At 52.3% G+C, this 19,636-nt stretch overlaps 2 protein-coding genes across 2 annotated transcripts in view; one reads left to right on the top strand and one right to left on the bottom strand.

Moving 5' to 3' along the window:
- Window positions 1-315: 315 nt before the first annotated feature.
- On the bottom strand, window positions 316-3,394 carry LOC119942095 (collagen alpha-1(I) chain-like). The gene is made up of 5 exons (XM_038762750.1): window positions 3,070-3,394; window positions 2,507-2,932; window positions 2,276-2,369; window positions 1,187-2,192; window positions 316-1,140 (listed from the first exon to the last, which is right to left on the bottom strand). Exons 1-5 carry the CDS (start codon window positions 3,392-3,394, stop codon window positions 316-318), a joined length of 2,676 nt encoding a protein of 891 aa, XP_038618678.1.
- A 70-nt stretch (window positions 3,395-3,464) lies between these two features.
- Window positions 3,465-19,636, top strand: part of MLEC (malectin) — a 30,238-nt gene continuing 14,066 nt past the window's right edge. The window contains exon 1 of the mRNA XM_038762404.1: window positions 3,465-3,618. The gene's annotated coding sequence lies outside the window, so the exon portion shown is untranslated. The remainder of the gene's footprint in view (window positions 3,619-19,636) is intronic.

Genomic DNA, 19,636 nt, shown 5'->3' with positions numbered 1-19,636 from the left:
GAGTGTTTTGCACATAGTAAGCGCTTAACAAATGCTATTATTATTATTATTCTGGGGGCCTCAGTGACCTCATCTGTAAAATGGGGGTGAAGACTGTGAGCCCCCCGTGGGACAACCTGATCACCTTGTGATCTGCCCAGCGCTTAGAACAGTGCTTTGCACATAGTAAGCGCTTAATAAATGTCATCATTATTCTGATTATTATTCATTCATTCATTCCCTCACACGTGCCAGAGCAGCCCCGCCCCCAGGCCTGAGGGAGAGGGGGCGGGGCCTGTTGCTACGGAGACGCCGCCTTTCCCTCCCGCCCCCCAATCACGCGCTTCCGCCGCGCTGGACCACTGTGATTGGCGGGCGCTGGACGCTACCACCTGCTCCAAACCCGGGGGGGTCGGAACGCCGCCGACGTGTCATTGCGCCCTCCCGACAACTCTCCCCAACCGCCCCTTCAGCGCGCCGCGCGCCTCCCGCCGCCCGCCCTGATTGGCCGGAGGCCCCGCCCCCTCCCTCGGCGGCCGGCCAATCGCGGGCGGGCTTCTGACGCGTCGCGGAAGTGGGGGGGGGGCCCTCGATGAGAGCGCGGCGGGGATTGGCCGGAGGCCCCGTCCCCTCCGTCGGCACTCGGCCAATCGCGGGCGGGTTTGCGGCGCGGTGTGGGTCCTCGATGAGAGCACGATGGAGAGTGGCCGGTAGCCCCGCCCCCTCCGATCGGCACTCGGCCAATCGCGGGAGGGATTCCTGCACGGCGCGAGGGGGTGGGGGGCTCGATGAGAGCGCGACAGGGATTGGCCGGGGGCCCCGCCCCCTCCGTCTGCGTTCGGTCAATCGCAGGCCGGCTTCCAGCGCTGGGGCGGTTCTCGATGAGGGCGCGGCGGGGATTGGCCAGCCGTCCCGCCCCCTCCGGCGTTTGGCCAATCGCGAGGGTTCTTCCAGCGCTGGAAGCTGGACCTCCAGCGCTGGGGGATCCTCGATGAGAGCGCTGCGGGGATTGACCGACGTCCCCGCCCCCTCGTCGGCGTTCGGCCAATCGCGAGCGTTCTTCCAGCGCTGGAGGGGTCCTCGATGAGAGCGCGGCGGGGATTGACCGACATCCCCGCCCCCTCCGTCGGCGCTCGACCAATTGCGAGCGTTCTTCCAGCGCTGGGGGGGGGGGTCCTCGAGGAGAGCGCGGCGGCGATTGGCCGACGTCCCCGCCCCCTCCGTCGGCGCTCGACCAATCGCGAACGTTCTTCCACCTCTGGGGGGGTCCTCGAGGAGAGCGCGGCGGCGATTGGCCGACGTCCACGCCACCTCCGTCGTCGCTGGGCCAACCGCGGGCGGGGTTCCGGCGCGGGGAGGGGAGGGCGCCGCTGAGAGCGCGGCGGGGATTGGCCGATCTCCCCGCCCCCTCCGTCGGCGCTCGACCAATCGCGAGCGTTCTTCCAGCTCTGGGGGGGTCCTCGAGGAGAGCGCGGCGGCGATTGGCCGACGTCCCCGTCCCCTCCGTCGGCGCTGGACCAATCACGAGCGTTCTTCCAGCGCTGGGGGGGGGGTCTCTGTATGAGAGCGCGGCCGGGATTGGTCGACGTCCCCGCCCCCTCCGTCGGCGCTGGACCAACCGCGGCCTGGGGGGGGTGCCGCTGAGAGCGCGGCGGGGATTGGCCGATTTCCCCGCCCCCTCCGTCGGCATTCGGCCAATCGCGAGCGTTCCCCTACCAAGGGGGGGGGGTCTCTCGAGGAGAGCGCGGCGGCGATTGGCCGACGTCCCCGCCCCCCTCCGTCGGCGCTGGACCAATCGCGAGCGTTCTTCCAGCTCGGGCGGGGGGGGGGGTCCTCGAGGAGAGCGCGGCGGGGATTGACCGACGTCCCTGCCCCTTCCGTCGGCCCTGGACCAATCGCGAGCGTTCTCCCTGCGCTGGGTGGGGGGGGGGGGTCCTCGAGGAGAGCGCGGCGGGCATTGGCCGACGTCCCCAACCCCCTCCGTCGGCGCTCGACCAATCACGAGCGTTCTTCCAGCGCTGGTGGGGCGCCTTGATGAGAGCGCGGCGGCGATTGGCCGACGTCCCTGCCCCCTCCGTCTGCGTTGGACCAACCGCGACCGTTCTTCCAGCTCTGGGGGCGGGGGGGGGTCCTCGAGGAGAGCGCGGCGGCGATTGGCCGACGTCCCCGCCCCCTCCGTGGGCGCTGGACCAATCGCGAACGTTCTTCCAGCTCTGGGGGGGGGGTCCTCGAGGAGAGCGCGGCGGCGATTGGCCGACGTCCCCGTCCCCTCCGTCGGCGCTCGACCAATCGCGACCGTTCTTCCAGCTCTGGGGGGGGTCCTGGAGGAGAGCGCGGCGGGGATTGGTCGACGTCCCCGCCCCCTCCGTCGGCGCTGAACCAACCGCGGCCTGGGGGGGGTGCCGCTGAGAGCGCGGCGGGGATTGGCCGATTTCCCCGCCCCCTCCGTCGGCATTCGGCCAATCGCGAGCGTTCCCCTACCAAGGGGGGGGGTCTCTCGAGGAGAGCGCGGCGGCGATTGGCCGACGTCCCCGCCCCCCTCCGTCGGCGCTGGACCAATCGCGAGCGTTCTTCCACCTCGGGGGGGGGTCCTCGAGGAGAGCGCGGCGGCGATTGGCCGACGTCCCCGCCCCCTCCGTCGTCGGTGGACCAACCGCGGGCGGGGTTCCGGCGCGGCGCGGGGAGGGCGCCGCTGAGAGCGCGGCGGGGATTGGCCGATCTCCCCGCCCCCTCCGTCGGCGCTCGACCAATCGCGAGCGTTCTTCCAGCTCTGGGGGGGGTCCTCGAGGAGAGCGCGGCGGCGATTGGCCGACGTCCCCGCCCCCTCCGTCGGCGCTGGACCAATCACGAGCGTTCTTCCAGCGCTGGGGGGGGGGGGGTGTCTCTGTATGAGAGCGCGGCCGGGATTGGTCGACGTCCCCGCCCCCTCCGTCGGCGCTGGACCAACCGCGGCCTGGGGGAGGCGCCGCTGAGAGCGCGGCGGCGATTGGCCGACGTCCCCGCCCCCTCCGTTGGCGTTCGGCCAATCGCGAGCGTTTCTTTACCGCGGGGGGTGGTCTCTCGAGGAGAGCGCGGCGGCGATTGGCCGACCTCCCCGCCTCCTCCGTGGGCGCTGGACCAATCGCGAGCGTTCTTCCAGCTCTGGGGGGGGGTCCTCGAGGCGAGCGCGGCGGCGATTGGCCGACGTCCCCGCCCCCTCCGTCGTCGGTGGACCAACCGCGGGCGGGGTTCCGGCGCGGGGAGGGGAGGGCGCCGATGAGAGCGCGGCGGCGATTGGCCGGCGCGACGGCCCTGACGGAAGGGGCGGGCGGCCCCGGCTGAGGAGACGCGGGAGCTGCCCCCGGCGGCGGCGGTGGCGGCGGCGGGGGCCGCGGCGCTGGAGTGAGCGCCTCAGGCGGCGGCGGGGGGAGGCCATGGCGGGGTCCGGCGGGGCCGGGGCCCGGTGGGCGCTGCTGTGGGCGCTGCTGTGGGGCCCCGGGCCCGGGTCCGTGGTGTCCGTGGTGTCCGTGTCGGTGTCCGTCCCGTCGGGCGTCCCGTCGGACAGCGTGGTGTGGGCCGTCAACGCGGGCGGCGAGGCGCATGTGGACGTGCACGGCATACACTTCCGCAAGGACCCGCTCGAGGGGCGCGTCGGACGAGGTAGGGGAGGGGCCCCCACCGACGCCTCACACCCCCCCCGCCCCCCCCCGTCAATCGATCCGATTGATTAATAATATCATCATCAATCGTCTTTATTGAGCGCTTACTGCGTGCGGAGCACCGGACTAAGCGCTTGGGAAGTCCATCTAGAGACAGTCCCTACCCACCAGCGGGCTCCCAGTCTAGAAGGGGGAGACGGAGAACAAAACCAAACGTACTAACAGAATAAAATAAATAGACTAGATATCAATCAATCAATCAATCGTATTTATTGAGCGCTTACTGTGTGCAGAGCACTGGACTAAGCGCTTGGGAAGTCCAAATTGGCATCACATAGAGACAGTCCCTACCCCACAGTGGGCTCACAGTCTAAAAGGGGGAGACAGAGAACAGAACCAAACATACCAACAAAATAAAATAAGTAGGATAGAAATGTACAGGTAAAATAAATAAATAAATAAATAAATAGAATAATGAATATGTACAACCATATATACATATATACAGGTGCTGTGGGGAGGGGAAGGAGGTAAGATGGGGGGATGGAGAGGGGGACGAGGGGGAGAGGAAAGAAGGGGCTCAGTCTGGGAAGGCCTCCTGGAGGAGGATGTACAAGTACAAGTACATGTATATGTACAAGTATATGTACAAGTAAAATAGAGTAATAAATATGGACAAACATATATACAGGTGCTGTGGGGAAGGGAAGGAGGTAAGATGGACAGAGTGTCGTTTGTCTCCTCAAATAGCCCAAGGATTAAAAAGCCACTGAGGAAAAATCATCATGGCATCTATTAAGCGCTTACTAGGTGCCAAGCACTGTTCTAAGCGCTGGGGGTGATGCAAGGTGATCAGGTTGTCCCACGGGGGGCTCACGGGCTTCATCCCCATTTTACAGATGAGGGAACTGAGGCTCAGAGAAGTGACTTGCCCAAAGTCACCCAGCTGACAAGCAGCGGAGCCGGGATTCGAACCCACGACCTCGGACTCCAAAGCCCGGGCTCTTTCCACTGAGCCACGCTGCTTCCCTTGATTGAGCGCTGCCTGTGTGCAGAGCACTGGACTAAGTGCTTGGGAATCAATCGGATTTATCTATAATGGCATTTATTAAGCACTTACTATGTGCCAAGCACTGTTCTAAGCACTGGGGGAGATGCAAGGTGATCAGGCGGTCCCACGGGGGGCTCACGGTCTTCACCCCCATTTTACAGATGAGGGAACTAAGGCCCAGAGAAGTGAAGTGACTTGCCCCAAATCACCCAGCTGACCGTGGCGGAGCTGGGATTCGAACCCACGCCTTCTGACTCCCAAGCCTGAGGCCCTGCTGAGAGCTCACCTCCTCCAGGAGGCCTTCCCAGACTGAGCCCCCTCCTTCCTCTCCCCCCTCGTCCCCCTCTCCATCCCCCCATCTTACCTCCTTCCCTTCCCCACAGCACCTGTATATATGGATATATGTTTGTACAGATTTATTACTCTATTCATTTATTTATTCATTTCACTTGTACATATCTATTCTATTTTTATGTTGTTAGAATGTTTGGTTTTGTTCTCTGTCTCCCCCTTTTAGACTGTGAGCCCACTGTTGGGTAGGGACTGTCTCTAGATGTTGCCAATTTGTACTTCCCAAGCGCTTAGTCCAGTGCTCTGCACACAGTAAGCGCTCAATAAATACGATTGATGATGATGATGATGATGGCGGAGCCGGGATTTGAACCCCTGACCTCTGACCCCAAAGCCCGGGCTCCTTCCACTGAGCCACGCTGCTTCTCTTGATTGAGCTCTTCCTGTGTGCAGAGCACTGGACTAAGCGCTTGGGAAGTCCAAGTCGGCAACATAGAGAGACGGTCCCTACCCAACAGCGGGCTCACAGTCATTCATTCATTCAATCGGATTGATTGAGCGCTTACCGTGTGCAGAGCACCGGACTAAGCGCTTGGGAATCCATCAATCAATCGGATTTATCTAGAATGGCATTTATTAAGCGCTTACTATGTGCCAAGCACTGTTCTAGGCGCTGGGGGAGATACAAGGTGATCAGGTTGTCCCACGTGGGGCTCACAGTCTTCACCCCCATTTTACAGATGAGGGAACTGAGGCTCAGAGAAGTGAAGTGACTTGCCCCAAATCAATCAATCAAGTGGCGGAGCCGGGATTTGAGCCCATGACCTCGGACTCCAAAGCCCAGGTTCTTTCCACTGAGCCACGCTGCTTCTCTTGATTGAGCGCTTCCTGTGTGCAGAGCAATCAATCAATCAATCAGTTGTATTTATTGAGCGCTTACTATGTGCAGAGCACTGGACTAAGCGCTTGGGAAGTCCAAGTTGGCAACCTATAGAGACAGTCCCTACCCAACAGTGGGCTCACAGTCTAAAAGGGGGAGACAGAGAACAGAACCAAACACACCAACAAAATAAAATAAATAGGAAAGAAATGTACAAGTAAAATAAATAAATAAATAAATAGAATCCATCAATCAATCGTATTTATCTATAATGGCATTTATTAAGCGCTTACTATGTTCCAAGCACTGTTCTAAGCACTGGGGCAGATACAAGGTGATCAGGTTGTCCCACGTGGGGCTCACAGTCTTAACCCCCCATTTTACAGATGAGGGAATTGAGGCTCAGAGAAGTGAAGTGACTTGCCCCAAATCACCCAGCTGACAAGTGGCGGAGCTGGGATTTGAACCCATGACCTCTGACTCCAAAGCCCGGGCTCCTTCCACTGAGCCACGCTGCTTCTCTTGATTGAGCACTTCCTGTGTGCAGAGCACTGGACTAAGCGCTTGGGAAATCCAAGTCGGCAACATAGAGAGACGGTCCTTACCCGACAGCGGGCTCACAGTCAGCCATTCATTCAGTCAATCAATCAATCAGTCATATTGATTGAGTGCTTTCTGTGTGCAGAGCACTGTACTAAGCGCTTGGGAAGTCCAAGTTGGCAACATATAGAGACGGTCCCTACCCAACAGTGGGCTCACAGTCTAAAAGGGGGAGACAGAGAACAAAACCAAGCATACTAACAAAATAAAATAGAGTAGATGTGTACAGGTAAAATAAATAAATAAATAGAGTAATAAATATGTACAACATATATACAGGTGCTGTGGGGAAGGGAAGGAGGTAAGATGGGGGGATGGAGAGGGGGACGAGGGGGAGAGGAAGGAAGGGGCTCAGTCTGGGGAGGCCTCCTGGAGGAGGTGAGCTCTCAGTACCCAACAGTCGGCTCACAGTCATTCATTCCTTCAATCGGATTGATTGAGCGCTTACCGTGTGCAGAGCACCGGACTAAGCACTTGGAAATCCATCAATCAAGCGGATTTATCTATAATGGCATTTATTAAGCGCTTACTATGTGCAAAGCACTGTTCGAAGCGCTGGGGAAGTTACAAGGTGATCAGGTTGTCCCCACGGGGGACTCACAGTCTTTAATCCCCATTTTGCAGATGAGGGAACTGAGGCACAGAGAAGTGCAGTGACTTGCCCAAAGTCACACAGCTGACAGTTGGCGGAGCCGGGATTTGAACCCATGACCTTTGACTCCAAAGCCCGGGCTCTTTCCACTGAGCCACGCTTCTTCTCTATTTATTTATTTACTGAGCGCTTACTGTGTGCAGAGCACTGGACTAAGCGCTTGGGAAGTCCAAGTTGGCAACATATAGAGACGGTCCCTACCCGACAGCGGGCTCACAGGCTAGAAGGGGGAGACAGCAACAAAACAAAACATATTAACAAAATAAAATCAATAGAATATTCATTGTCAATCAATCAATCGTATTTTTTGAGCGCTTACTGTGTGCAGAGCACTGTACTAAGCACTTGGGAAGTCCAAGTTGGCAACATCTAGAGACAGTGGGCTCACAGGCTAGGAGGGGGAGACAGAAAACAAAACAAGACATATTAACAAAATAAAATCAATAGAATATTCATTCATTCAATCGTATTTAATGAGCACTTACTGTGTGCAGAGCACTGGACTAAGCGCTTGGGAAGTCCAAGTTGGCAACTTATAGAGACGGTCCCTACCCGACAGCGGGCTCACAGGCTAGAAGGGGGAGACAGGCAACAAAACAAGACATGTTAACAAAATAAAATCAATAGAGTATTCATTCATTCATTCAATCGTATTTATTGAGCGCTTACTGTGTGCAGAGCACTGGACTAAGCACTTGGGAAGTACAATCGATCGTAACATTCCATCATTCATTCAATCGTATTCATTCAATCAACAGTAAGCGCTCAAGAAATACGATTGATTGAATCGTATTTGAGTGCTTACTGTGTGCGGAGTACTGGACTAAGTGCTTGGGAAGGACAATGGCAACAGAGACGGTCCCTACCCAACAGCGGGTGCATTCAGTCAGCCAGTTAGTCATTCCATCCTATTTATTGAGCGCTCACTGTGTGCAGAGCACTGGACTAAGCGCTTGGGAAGAACAAGTTGGCAACCTAGAGAGACGGTCCCTACCCGACAGCGGGCTCACAGTCTAGACACTCACCCCTTCCTCCACTCATTCACTCATTCAGTCAAGCAGTCGTATTGATTGCATTGATTCATTTATCAGAGAAGCAGCGTGCCTCATTCATTCATTCAGTCATATTTATTGAGCGCTCACTGTGCAGAGCACTGGACTAAGCGCTTGGGGAGGACAGTTGGCAACATAGAAAGACGGTCCCTACCCAACAGCGGGCTCATTCAGCCAGTCAGTCATTCCATCCTATTTATTGAGCGCTCACTGTGTGCAGAGCACTGGACTAAGCGCTTGGGAAGGACAATGGCAACAGATAGAGACGGTCCCTACCCAACAGCGGGCTCATTCAGTCAGTCAGTCGTTCCATCCTATTTATTGAGCGCTCACTGTGTGCAGAGCACTGGACTAAGCGCTTGGGAAGGACAAGTTGGCAACATATAGAGACGGTCCCTACCCAACAGCGGGCTCACAGTCTAGACACTCTACCCTTCCTCCACTCATTCAGTCATTCAGTCAATCATTCGTATTGATTGCATTGATTCATTTATCGGAGAAGCAGCATGGCTCATTTATTCATTCAGTCATATTTATTGAGCGCTTACTGTGTGCAGAGCACTGGACTAAGCGCTTGGGGAGTACAGTTGGCAACATATAGAGACGGTCCCTACCCAACAGCGGGCTCATTCAGTCAGTCAGTCATTCCATCGTATTTATTGAGCGCTTACTGTGTGCAGAGCACTGGACTAAGCGCTTGGGAAGTACAAGTTGGCAACATCTAGAGACGGTCCCTACCCAACAGCGGGCTCACAGTCTAGAAGACTCGTTCATCCACTCGTTCAATCACTATTGTTGAGCGCTTACTGTGTGCAAAGCATTCATTCAGTCGTATTTATTGAGCGCTTACTGTGTGCAGAGCACTGGACTAAGCGCTTGGGAAGTCCCAAGTCGGCAACATATAGAGACGGTCCCGACCCAACAGCGGGCTCACAGTCTAGAAGGGGAAGACAGACAACAAAACAAGTGGACAGGTGTCAAAATCGTCAGAACAAATGGAATTATGGCTAAATTCACATCATTACAAAATAAATAGACAAGACTTTGGAGTCAGAGGTCATGGGTTCAAATCTCCCGGCCCCGCCAACTGTCAGCTGAGTGACTTTGGGCAAGTCACTTCACTTCTCTGGGCCTCAGTTCCCTCACCCGTAAAATGGGGATTATGACTGAGTCCCCCATGGGACAACCTGATCACCTTGTAACCTCCTCAGCGCTTAAAACAGTGCTTTGCACGTAGTAAGTGCTTATTAAATGCCATCATTATTATTATTATTAGAAGGGGGAGACACAAAACAAAGCATGTAGACAGGTGTCAAAATTGTCAGAACAAATAGAATTATAGCTATATTCATTCATTCAATCGTATTTATTAACATATAGACAGGTGTCAAAATTGTCAGAACAAACAGAATTATAGCTATATTTATTCATTCATTCGATCGTATTTATTACTGTGGGAAGGGCACTGGACTAAGCGCTTGGGAAGTACAAGTCGACCACAGATAGAGACGGTCCCTACCCACCAACGGGCTCACAGGCTAAAAGGGGGAGGCAGACAACAAAACAAAACACGTCACTTGTCAGCTGTGTGACTTTGGGCAAGTCACTTCACTTCTCTGAGCCTCAGTGACCTCATCTGTAAAATGGGGATTAAGACCGTGAGCCCCCCGTGGGACAACCTGATCACCTTGTGACCTTCCTAGTGCTTAGAAGAGGGCTTTGCACAGAGTAGGTGCTTAATAAATGCCATCATTATTATTAGTATTCATTCATTCAGTCATATTTATTGAGTGCTTACTGTGGGCAGGGCACTGGACTAAGCGCTTGGGAAGTCCAAGTCGGCCACAGATAGAGACGGTCCCTACCCGACAACGGGCTCACAGTCTAGAAGGGGGAGACGGACAACAAAACAAAACACGTAGACGGGCGTCAAAATCGCCCGTCCCGCCGTCGACCCCCGGTCCACATCCTTCCCCTGGCCCGGAATGCCGTCCTTCCACACATCCGCCAAGCTCACTCTCTTCTTCCCTTCAAATCCCTCCTGAGAGCTCACCTCCTCCAGGAGGCCTTCCCACACTGAGCCCCCTTTTTCCTCTCCTCCTCCCCATCCCCCCTCCGGCCCCACCTCCTTCCCCTCCCCACAGCACTTGTATATATTTGTACAGATTTATTACTCTATTTATTTTACTTGTCCATATTTACTATCCTATTTATTTTGTTAATGATGTGCATAGAGCTATAATTCTATTTGTTCTGACGATTTTGACACCTGTCTACATGTTTTGTGTTGTTGCCTGTTCCCCCCCACCTTTTAGACTGTGAGCCCATTGTTGGGTAGGGACCGTCTCTATCTGTTGCCGATTTGTATTTCCCAAGCGCTTCCTACAGTGCTGTGCACACAGTAGGCACTCAATAAATATGAATGAATGAATGAATGAATGGCCCACCTTCTCCCCCTGGCCTGGAATCATCATCAATCGTATTTATTGAGCGCTTACTGTGTGCAGAGCACTGTACTAAGCGCTTGGGAAGTACAAGTTGGCAACATATAGAGACAGTCCCTACCCAATAGTGGGCTCACAGTCTAAAAGACTCCCTCCCTCTTCTAAAAGAATGCCCTCCCTCCTCAAATCCACCAAGCTAGCTCTCTTCCTCCCTTCAAAGCCCTCCTGAGACCTCACCTCCTCCAGGAGGTCTTCCCACACTGAGCCCCCCCCCTTTAATAATAATGATGGCAATTGTTAAGCGCTTAGTCCAGCGCTCTGCACACAGTAAGCTCTCAATAAATACGATTGAATGAATGAATTTGTTAAGCTCTTACCGTGTGCCAAGCGCTGTTCTAAGCTCTGGGGGGGGATACAAGTAATGAGATTGTCCCACAGCGGGCTCACAGTCTTCATCCCCATTTCCCAGATGAGGGAACTGAGGCCCAGAGAAGTGACTGGCCAAAGTCCCACAGCAGACAAGTGGCGGAGCCGGGATTAGAACCCGTGACCTCTGAGTCCCAAGCCCGGGCTCTTTCCACTGAGACACACTGCTTCTCTTTTCCTTTTCCCCTCCTCCTCCCCATCACCCCCCCTTCCCCTCCCCACAGCGCTTATGTCTATTTGTACAGATTTATTACCCTATATATTTTATTCATGATGCATATATAGCTACAATTCCATTTATTCTGATGGTATTGACATCCGTCGACTTGTTCCGTTGTCTGTCTCCCCCTTCTAGACTTCGAGCCTGTTGTTGGGCAGGGATTGTCTCTATGTGTTGCCCATTTGTACTTCCCAAGCACTTAGTACAGTGCTCTGCACATAGTAAGCGCTCAATAAATACGATTGATGATGATGATGATGATGTTGCCCAACTCAACTTTCCAAGCGCTTAGTCCAGTGCTCTGCACACAGTCAGCGCTCAATCAATACGATGGATGGAATGAATGAATGAAAGACCCAGCCGCCTTCGCCCCTTTGTCCCCCAGACGGACCCCGACTGGCCCGCCCCGACACGTGCCGGGCAACCCCCTGCCCCCTTCATTCATTCCATCGTATTTATTGAGCGCATACTGTGTGCAGAGCACTGGACTAAGCGCTTGGGAGTCCCCTTCCCCTCCCCCCAGGGTGGGGGGATCCGTCACCCGCAGCCGTTGGCCGCCGTTGACCCCTGGAAATGGCCCATCAGTCATCATCATCATCAATCGTATTTATTGAGCGCTTACTATGTGCAGAGCACTGTACTAAGCGCTTGGGAAGTACAAATTGGCATCGTATAGAGACAGTCCCTACCCAACAGTGGGCTCACAGTCCTTGCGCTTCGGGTCTGTGACCGGACAGGCCCGCCCCATCGGGCTTCATGAGAATATGATAATAATGATGGTGATATTTGTTAAGCGCTTACTATGTGCCGAGCACTGTTCTAAGCACTGGGAGAGATACAAGGTCATCAGGTTATCTCACGTGGGGCTCACAGTCTTAATCCCCCCGTTGTATTCATTCATTCAATCATATTGAGTGCTTACTTTTTTTTGATGACATTTATTAAGCGCTTACTATGTGCAAAGCACTGTTCTAAGCACTGGGAGAGATACAAGGTCATCAGGTTATCTCACGTGGGGCTCACAGTCTTAATCCCCGTTGTATTCATTCATTCAATCACATTGAGTGCTTACTTTTTCTTTTTTTGATGACATTTATTAAGCGCTTACTATGTGCAAAGCACTGTTCTAAGCACTGGGAGAGATACAAGGTCATCAAGTTATCTCCCGTGGGGCTCACAGTCTTAATCCCCGTTGTATTCATTCATTCAATCACATTGAGTGCTTACTTTTTCTTTTTTTGATGACATTTATTAAGCGCTTACTATGTGCAAAGCACTGTTCTAAGCACTGGGAGAGATACAAGGTCATCAAGTTATCTCCCGTGGGGCTCACAGTCTTAATCCCTGTTGTATTCATTCATTCATTCAGTTGTATTTATTGAGCGCTTACTCTTTTTTTTTTTTGATGACATTTGTTAAGCGCTTACTATGTGCAAAGCACTGTTCTAAGCGCTGGGGAGGTTACAAGGTAATCAGGTTGTCCCTCGCGGGGCGCTCCGTTTTCATCCCCATTTTACAGATGAGGGAACTGAGGCCCAGAGAAGGGAAGTGTCTTGCCGAAGGTCACCCAGCTGGCAAGGGGTGTAGGCGGGATTGTAAGCCATGAGGTGTGCGTTGAGTAGCAGTCAGTACGCTCCGAGCCCCCCGCCTTCCCCCGCCGCCCCCGGCCTCGGTGGCTTACTGTGCGCACAGCACTGTCCTAAGCGCTTGGGAAGTACAAGTTGGCAACATATAGGAGATGCAGCGTGGCTCAGTGGAAAGAGCCCGGGCTTTGGAGTCCGGGGTCATGGGTTCAAATCCTGGCTCCGCCAATTGTCAGCTGTGTGACTTTGGGCAAGTCACTTCACTTCTCTGGGCCTCAGTTCCCTCATCTGGAAAATGGGGATGAAGACTGTGAGCCCCATGTGGGACAACCCGATCACCTTGTAACCTCCCCAGCGCTTAGAACGGTGCTTGGCACATAGTAAGCGCTTAATAAATGCCATTATAAAACATATAGAGACGGTCCCTACCCAACAAGGGGCTCACAGTCTAGAAGGGGGAGACGGATGAGTTAACTGAGGCCTAGAGAAGTGAAGTGACTTTCCCCAAGTCACCCAGCTGACAAGTGGCGGAGCTGGGATTAGAACCCACGACCGCTGATTCCCAAGCCTGGGCTCTTCCCACTGAGCCCCGCTGCTTGTTATGCGCTTACCATGTGCAAAGCACCTTTCTCAGCGCTGGCATTCCAAGCGCTTAGTCCAGTGCTCTGCACACAGTAAGCGCTCAATAAATACGATTGAATGAATTCCCTGCTCAGTTGGGTCACTTGTTAGACCGTCTGTCTCCCCTCTGGACTGTCAGCTCATTGTGGGCTGTTAGACTGTGAGCCCACTGTTGGGTAGGGACTGTCTCTATATGTTGCCAATTTGTACTTCCCAAGCGCTTAGTACAGTGCTCTGCACATAGTAAGCGCTCAATAAATATGATTGATGATGATTGTGGGCAGGGAATCTGTCTACCAACTCTTTTATACCGTTATAACGCACTCTCCCGAGCACCTGATGGTGTTTGCGGAGCGCTGACTAGGTGCTAAGCACTGTTCCAAGCGCTGGACAGGGCGATCAGATGGTCCCACGTGATGCTGATGGTATTTGTTAAGCACTTACTAGGTGCCAAGCACTGTTCTAAATACTGAGGTAGATACAAGGTGATCGGGTTGTCCCACATGGGGCTCACAGTCTTCATCTCCATTTTACTGATGAGGTCACTGAGGCGCAGAGAAGTTAAGTGACTGGCCCAAGGTCACACAGCTGACAAGTGGCACAACCGGGATTAGAACCCACAGCCTCTGACTCCCAAGCCCGGGCTCTTTCCACTGAGCCACCCTGCTTCTCTGCTTCACGTGGGCCTCCCGGTCTTCATCCCCATTGTACAGATGAGGTCACCGAGGCACAGAGCCGTTAAGTGGCCTGCCGAAGATCACACAGCAGACAAGTGGCAGGGCCAGGATTAATAATAGCGATAATAATAGCGGTGGTATTTGTTAAGCGCTTACCATGTTCTAAGCGCTGGGGGTATGCGAGGTAGCCAGGTTGTCCCGCGTCATCCCCATTTTCCAGATGAGGTCACTGAGGCCCAGAGAAGTGAACTGGCTTGCCCAAGGTTACACAGCCCACAAGTGGAGGGGCCGGGATTAGAACCCATGACCTTCTGACTCCGAGGCCCGTGTTTTATCTAGTACACCATGCTGCTTCCGTATGTGTTAAGCGCTTTCTATGTGCCAAACGCTGTTCTAAGCGCTGGGGTAGTTACAAGGCAGTCAGGTTGTCGCATGGCCGCAGCCCACTCCCAAGCCCGTGCTCTTGAAGCAGTGTGGCTTAGTGGCCAGAGCCCGGGTTTAGGAGTCCGAGGACGAGGGTTCTAGTCCAGGCCCTGCCACTCGTCTGCTGTGTGACCTTGGGCAAGTCATTTAACGTCTCCGTCCTTCAGTCACCTCATCTATAAAACGGGGATGAAGACTGGGAGCCCCACATGGGACAACCCGATCGCCTTGTGTCTCCCCCAGGGCTTAGAACAGCGCTTGGCGCATGGTAAGCGCTTAACAAATACCATTATTATGATGATAATGATATCATATCACCTCCTCCAGGAGGCCTTCCCAGACTGAGCCCCCTCCTTCCTCTCCCCCTCACCCCCCTCTCCATCCCCCCCATCTTACCTCCTTCCCTTCCCCACAGCACCTGTATATATGGATATATGTTTGTACAGATTTATTACTCTATTTATTTTACTTGTACATATCTATTCTATTTATTTTATTTTGTCAGTATGTTTGGTTTTGTCTCCCCCTTTTAGACTGTGAGCCCACTGTTGGGTAGGGACTGTCTCTATACGTTGCCAATTTGTACTTCCCAAGCGCTTAGTACAGTGCATTTTACATAGTAAGCGCTCAGTAAATACGATTGATGATGATGATGATGATCAATCAATCAATCGTATTTATTGAGCGCTTACCGTGTGCCGAGCACTGTACTAAGCGCTTGGGAAGTCCAAGTTGGCAACATATAGATGCGGTCCCTACCCAACAGCAGGCTCACAGTCTAGAAGGGGGAGACAGAGAACAAAACCAAACATACTAACAAAATAAAATAAATAGAATAGATATGTACAAGTAAAATAAATAAATAGAGTATGATGATAATGATTGGGCTCCATGCGGTTGCCGCTTGACACCCCCAGACGGACGGTCAAAACCTTGGTCGCTTCTGGACCTGTATATATGTATATTATATGTATATTACCTGTATATTACATATATATATATATATATAATATATATATGTATATTACCTGTATATATGGTTGTACATATTTTTTGCTCTATTTATTTATTTATTTATTTTGCTTGTGCATATCTATCCTATTTATTTTATTTTGTTGGTATGTTTGGTTTTGTTCTCTGTCTCCCCCTTTTAGACTGTGAGCCCACTGTTGGGTAGGGACCGTCTCTATGTGTTGCCAACTTGTACTTCCCAAGCGCTTAGTCCAGTGCTCCGCACACAGTAAGCGCTCAATAAATACAATTGATGATGATGATGGACCCCAGCCCTGCCGTAGCCAGGCACGGCTCTTTCATTTTTCCTTTTCGTTTTTGAAGTCTCCCGGGAGGAGAGAGTCTGGAAAGTATGACTTTCGGGAAAGTCGAAGGCGTGGGGAGGGAAGCTGGAGGAAGTGGGGGCTCGTTAAGGGGGAAAGAAGAAAGTTGCGGGGGAGCGGAGGGGGCCCTTGGGGGCTACGTGTGCAGTCTCTTGCACACGTTGCTTGAAGCGAGAGTGAATTATGTGTGTGCAAATGGGATCGCCGGAGACACCGGATCTCTCCGCCTCTTTCTCCAGGAGGGAGGATCTGCCAGCTGCGTTTGGACGGGCAGCGCTTGTGCCACGTTGCCCTTCGGAGCATCCCGAGGGTCCCCGGCCTAACTGGCCGAGCCGCAACATTTCTCCCGGGGGACGGGGCAGTACCGTCGAAGGAGGATTTCCGCTGGATGCCGAGGACTGTGCAGGGGAGGGGGCTGCCTCCAATGGGGGGAGAAAGCCCTGCTCTGAGGGAGGGGTTCAGACGGGGTGTCCTAGTTCTTAGATGCCTAGTTCAATCCTGGGAATCATGGGTTGTACATATTTATTACCCTATTTATTTATTTTACTTGTACATCTCTACCCTATTTATTTTATTTTGTTAGTATGTTTGGTTTGGTTCCCTGTCCCCCTCGTCCCCCTCTCCATCCCCCCATCTTACCTCCTTCCCTTCCCCACAGCACCTGTATATATGGATATATGTTTGTACTTATTTTTTACTCTATTTATTTATTTTATTTGTACATCTCTATCCTATTTATTTTATTTTGTTAGTATGTTTGGTTTGGTTCTCTGTCCCCCTCATCCCCCTCTCCATCCCCCCATCTTACCTCCTTCCCTTCCCCACAGCACCTGTATATATGGATATGTTTGTACTTATTTTTTACTCTATTTATTTTATTTGTACATATCTATCCTATTTATTTTATTTTGTCAGTATGTTTGGTTTTGTTCTCTGTCTCTCCCTTTTAGACTGTGAGCCCACTGTTGGGTAGGGACTGTCTCTCTGTGTTGCCAATTTGTACTTCCCAAGCGCTTAGTACGGTGCTCTGCACATAGTAAGCGCTCAATAAATACGATTGATGATGATGATGTCTCCCCCTTTTAGACTGTGAGCCCACTGTTGGGTAGGGACTGTCTCTAGATGTTGCCAATTTGTACTTCCCAAGCGCTTAGTACAGTGCTCTGCACATAGTAAGCGCTCAATAAATACGATTGATGATGATGATGATGATGATGGGAAGCAGCGGGGCTCAATGGAAAGAGCCCGGGCTTTGGAGTCAGAGGTCGTGGGTTCAAATCCCAGCTCCGCCACTTGTCAGCTGGGTGACTTTGGGCAAGTCACTCTGCCTCTCTGGGCCTCAGTTACCTCATCTGTAAAATGGGGATTAAGACTGTGAGCCCCCCGTGGGACAACCTGATCACCTTGTAACCTCCCCAGTGCTTAGAACGGTGCTTTGCACATAGTAAGTGCTTAATAAATGCCATTATTATTATTATTATTATCATATCTGAGTGTTTACTGTGTGCAAAGCCCTTGGGAGAGTACACTGTAACAATAAGCAGACACATTTCCTGCCCACAACAAGCTTACAGTCCAGAGGTGACACAACAAGTCCTGTATACTTGTCAATCAATCAGTCATGTTTATTGAGCACTTACTATGTGCAGAGCACTGTACTAAGCGCTTGTAGTACTTATTACCTGTATATATGTACATATTTATTACTCTATTTTATTTGTACATATTTATTCTGTTTATTTTATTTTGTTAATTTGTTTCGTTGTCGGTCTCCCCCTTCTAGACTGTGAGCCCGCTGTTGTTAATATGTTTTGTTTGTTAATATGTTTTGTTTTGTTGTCTGTCTCCCCCTTCTAGACTGTGAGCCCGCTGTTGTTAATATGTTTTGTTTGTTAGTATGTATTGTTTTGTTGTCTGTCTCCCCCTTCTAGACTGTGAGCCCGCTGCTGTTAATATGTTTTGTTTGTTAATATGTTTTGTTTTGTTGTCCGTCTCCCCCTTCTAGACTGTGAGCCCGCTGTTGTTAATATGTTTTGTTTGTTAATATGTTTTGTTTTGTTGTCCGTCTCCCCTTCTAGACTGTGAGCCCGCTGTTGTTAATATGTTTTGCTTGCTAATATGTTTTGTTGTCTGTCTCCCCCTACTAGACTCTGAGCCCGCTGTTGTTAATATGTTTTAATATGTTTTGTTGTCTGTCTCCCCCTTCTAGACTGTGAGCCCGCTGTTGTTAATATGTTTGTTAATATGTTTTGTTTTGTTGTCTGTCTCCCCCTTCTAGACTGTGAGCCCGCTGTTGTTAATATGTTTTGTTCGTTAATATGTTTTGTTGTCTGTCTTCCCCTTCTAGACTGTGAGCCCGCTGTTGTTAATATGTTTGTTAATATGTTTTGTTTTGTTGTCTGTCTCCCCCTTCTAGATTGTGAGCCCACTATTGGGTAGGGACCGTCTCTATATGTTGCTAACTTGTACTTCCCAAGCGCTTAGTACAGTGCTCTGCACACAGTAAGCGCTCAATAAGTACGATTGAATGAATGAATGAATGAATGAATGAGGCCGCTGAACTGGCCGGGGGCCTCTTCTGAAGGCGCAGGGGTCGTCCTCTCGCCTCCCGCCTCTCCGGGGTCGGTCTGGCTCGTGTCTGTGACGAGGGGTCTCCGAGCTGTAATTGGTATTCACCGGAGCCCTTGATATAATAACAATGGCATTTGTTAAGTGCTTACCATGTGCAAAGCCCTGTTCTAAGCGCTGGGGAGGTTACAAGGTGATCAGGTTGTCCCACTGGGGGCTCACAGTCTTCATCCCCATTTTACAGATGAGGGAACGGAGGCCCAGAGAAATTAAGTGACTCGCCCAAAGTCACACAGCTGGCAGTTGGCACAGCCGGGATTCGAACCCGTGACCTCTGACTCCAAAGCCCGGGCTCTTTCCACTGAGCCACGCTGCTCCCTGATACGCCAGGGAGCCCCTTATCCGAGTGGCGGGCTGAGGGTCCGGGACGTTCCGGGCTTGCCCTGGAAGCCAGTTTTGGTTTGGCGGTCGGTCACAACATCATCATCATCATCAATCGTATTTATTGAGCGCTTACTATGTGCAGAGCACCGTACTAAGCGCTTGGGAAGGACAAATTGGCAACATATAGAGACAGTCCCTACCCAACAGTGGGCTCACAGTCTAAAAGGGGGAGACAGAGAACAAAACCAAACATACTAACAAAATAAAATAAATAGAATAGATATGTACAAGTAAAATAAGTAGAGTAATAAATATGTACAAACATATATCCATATGTACAGGTGCTGTGGGGAAGGGAAGGAGGTAAGATGGGGGGATGGAGAGGGGGACGAGGGGGAGAGGAAGGAAGGGGCTCAGTCTGGGAAGGCCTCCTGGAGGAGGGGAGCCCTCAGCAGGGCCTTGAAGGGAGGAAGAGCTTGCGGAGCTGAGTCACCCACTGAGTGACCCCCCTTTTAGACTGTGAGCCCACTGTTGGGTCGGGACTGTCTCTATATGTTGCCAATTTGTACTTCCCAAGCGCTTAGTCCAGTGCTCTGCACATAGTAAGCGCTCAATAAATACGATTGATGATGATGATGATGACCGTCTCTATATGTTGCCAACTTGTACTTCCCAAGCGCTTAGTCCAGTGCTCTGCCCACAGTAAGCGCTCAATAAATACGATGGATGATGATGACGATGTCTTGTCGCTGCTACCCCTTCTCTACTGCCTTTTCTTCGCCACTCCTTTGGTGACCGGCCCGTGTCCGATAG

This window comes from Tachyglossus aculeatus, chromosome 21, assembly GCF_015852505.1.
Source record: "Tachyglossus aculeatus isolate mTacAcu1 chromosome 21, mTacAcu1.pri, whole genome shotgun sequence".
Classification (NCBI taxonomy): domain Eukaryota; kingdom Metazoa; phylum Chordata; class Mammalia; order Monotremata; family Tachyglossidae; genus Tachyglossus; species Tachyglossus aculeatus.
This window is presented reverse-complemented; position numbering and strand designations above follow the sequence as displayed.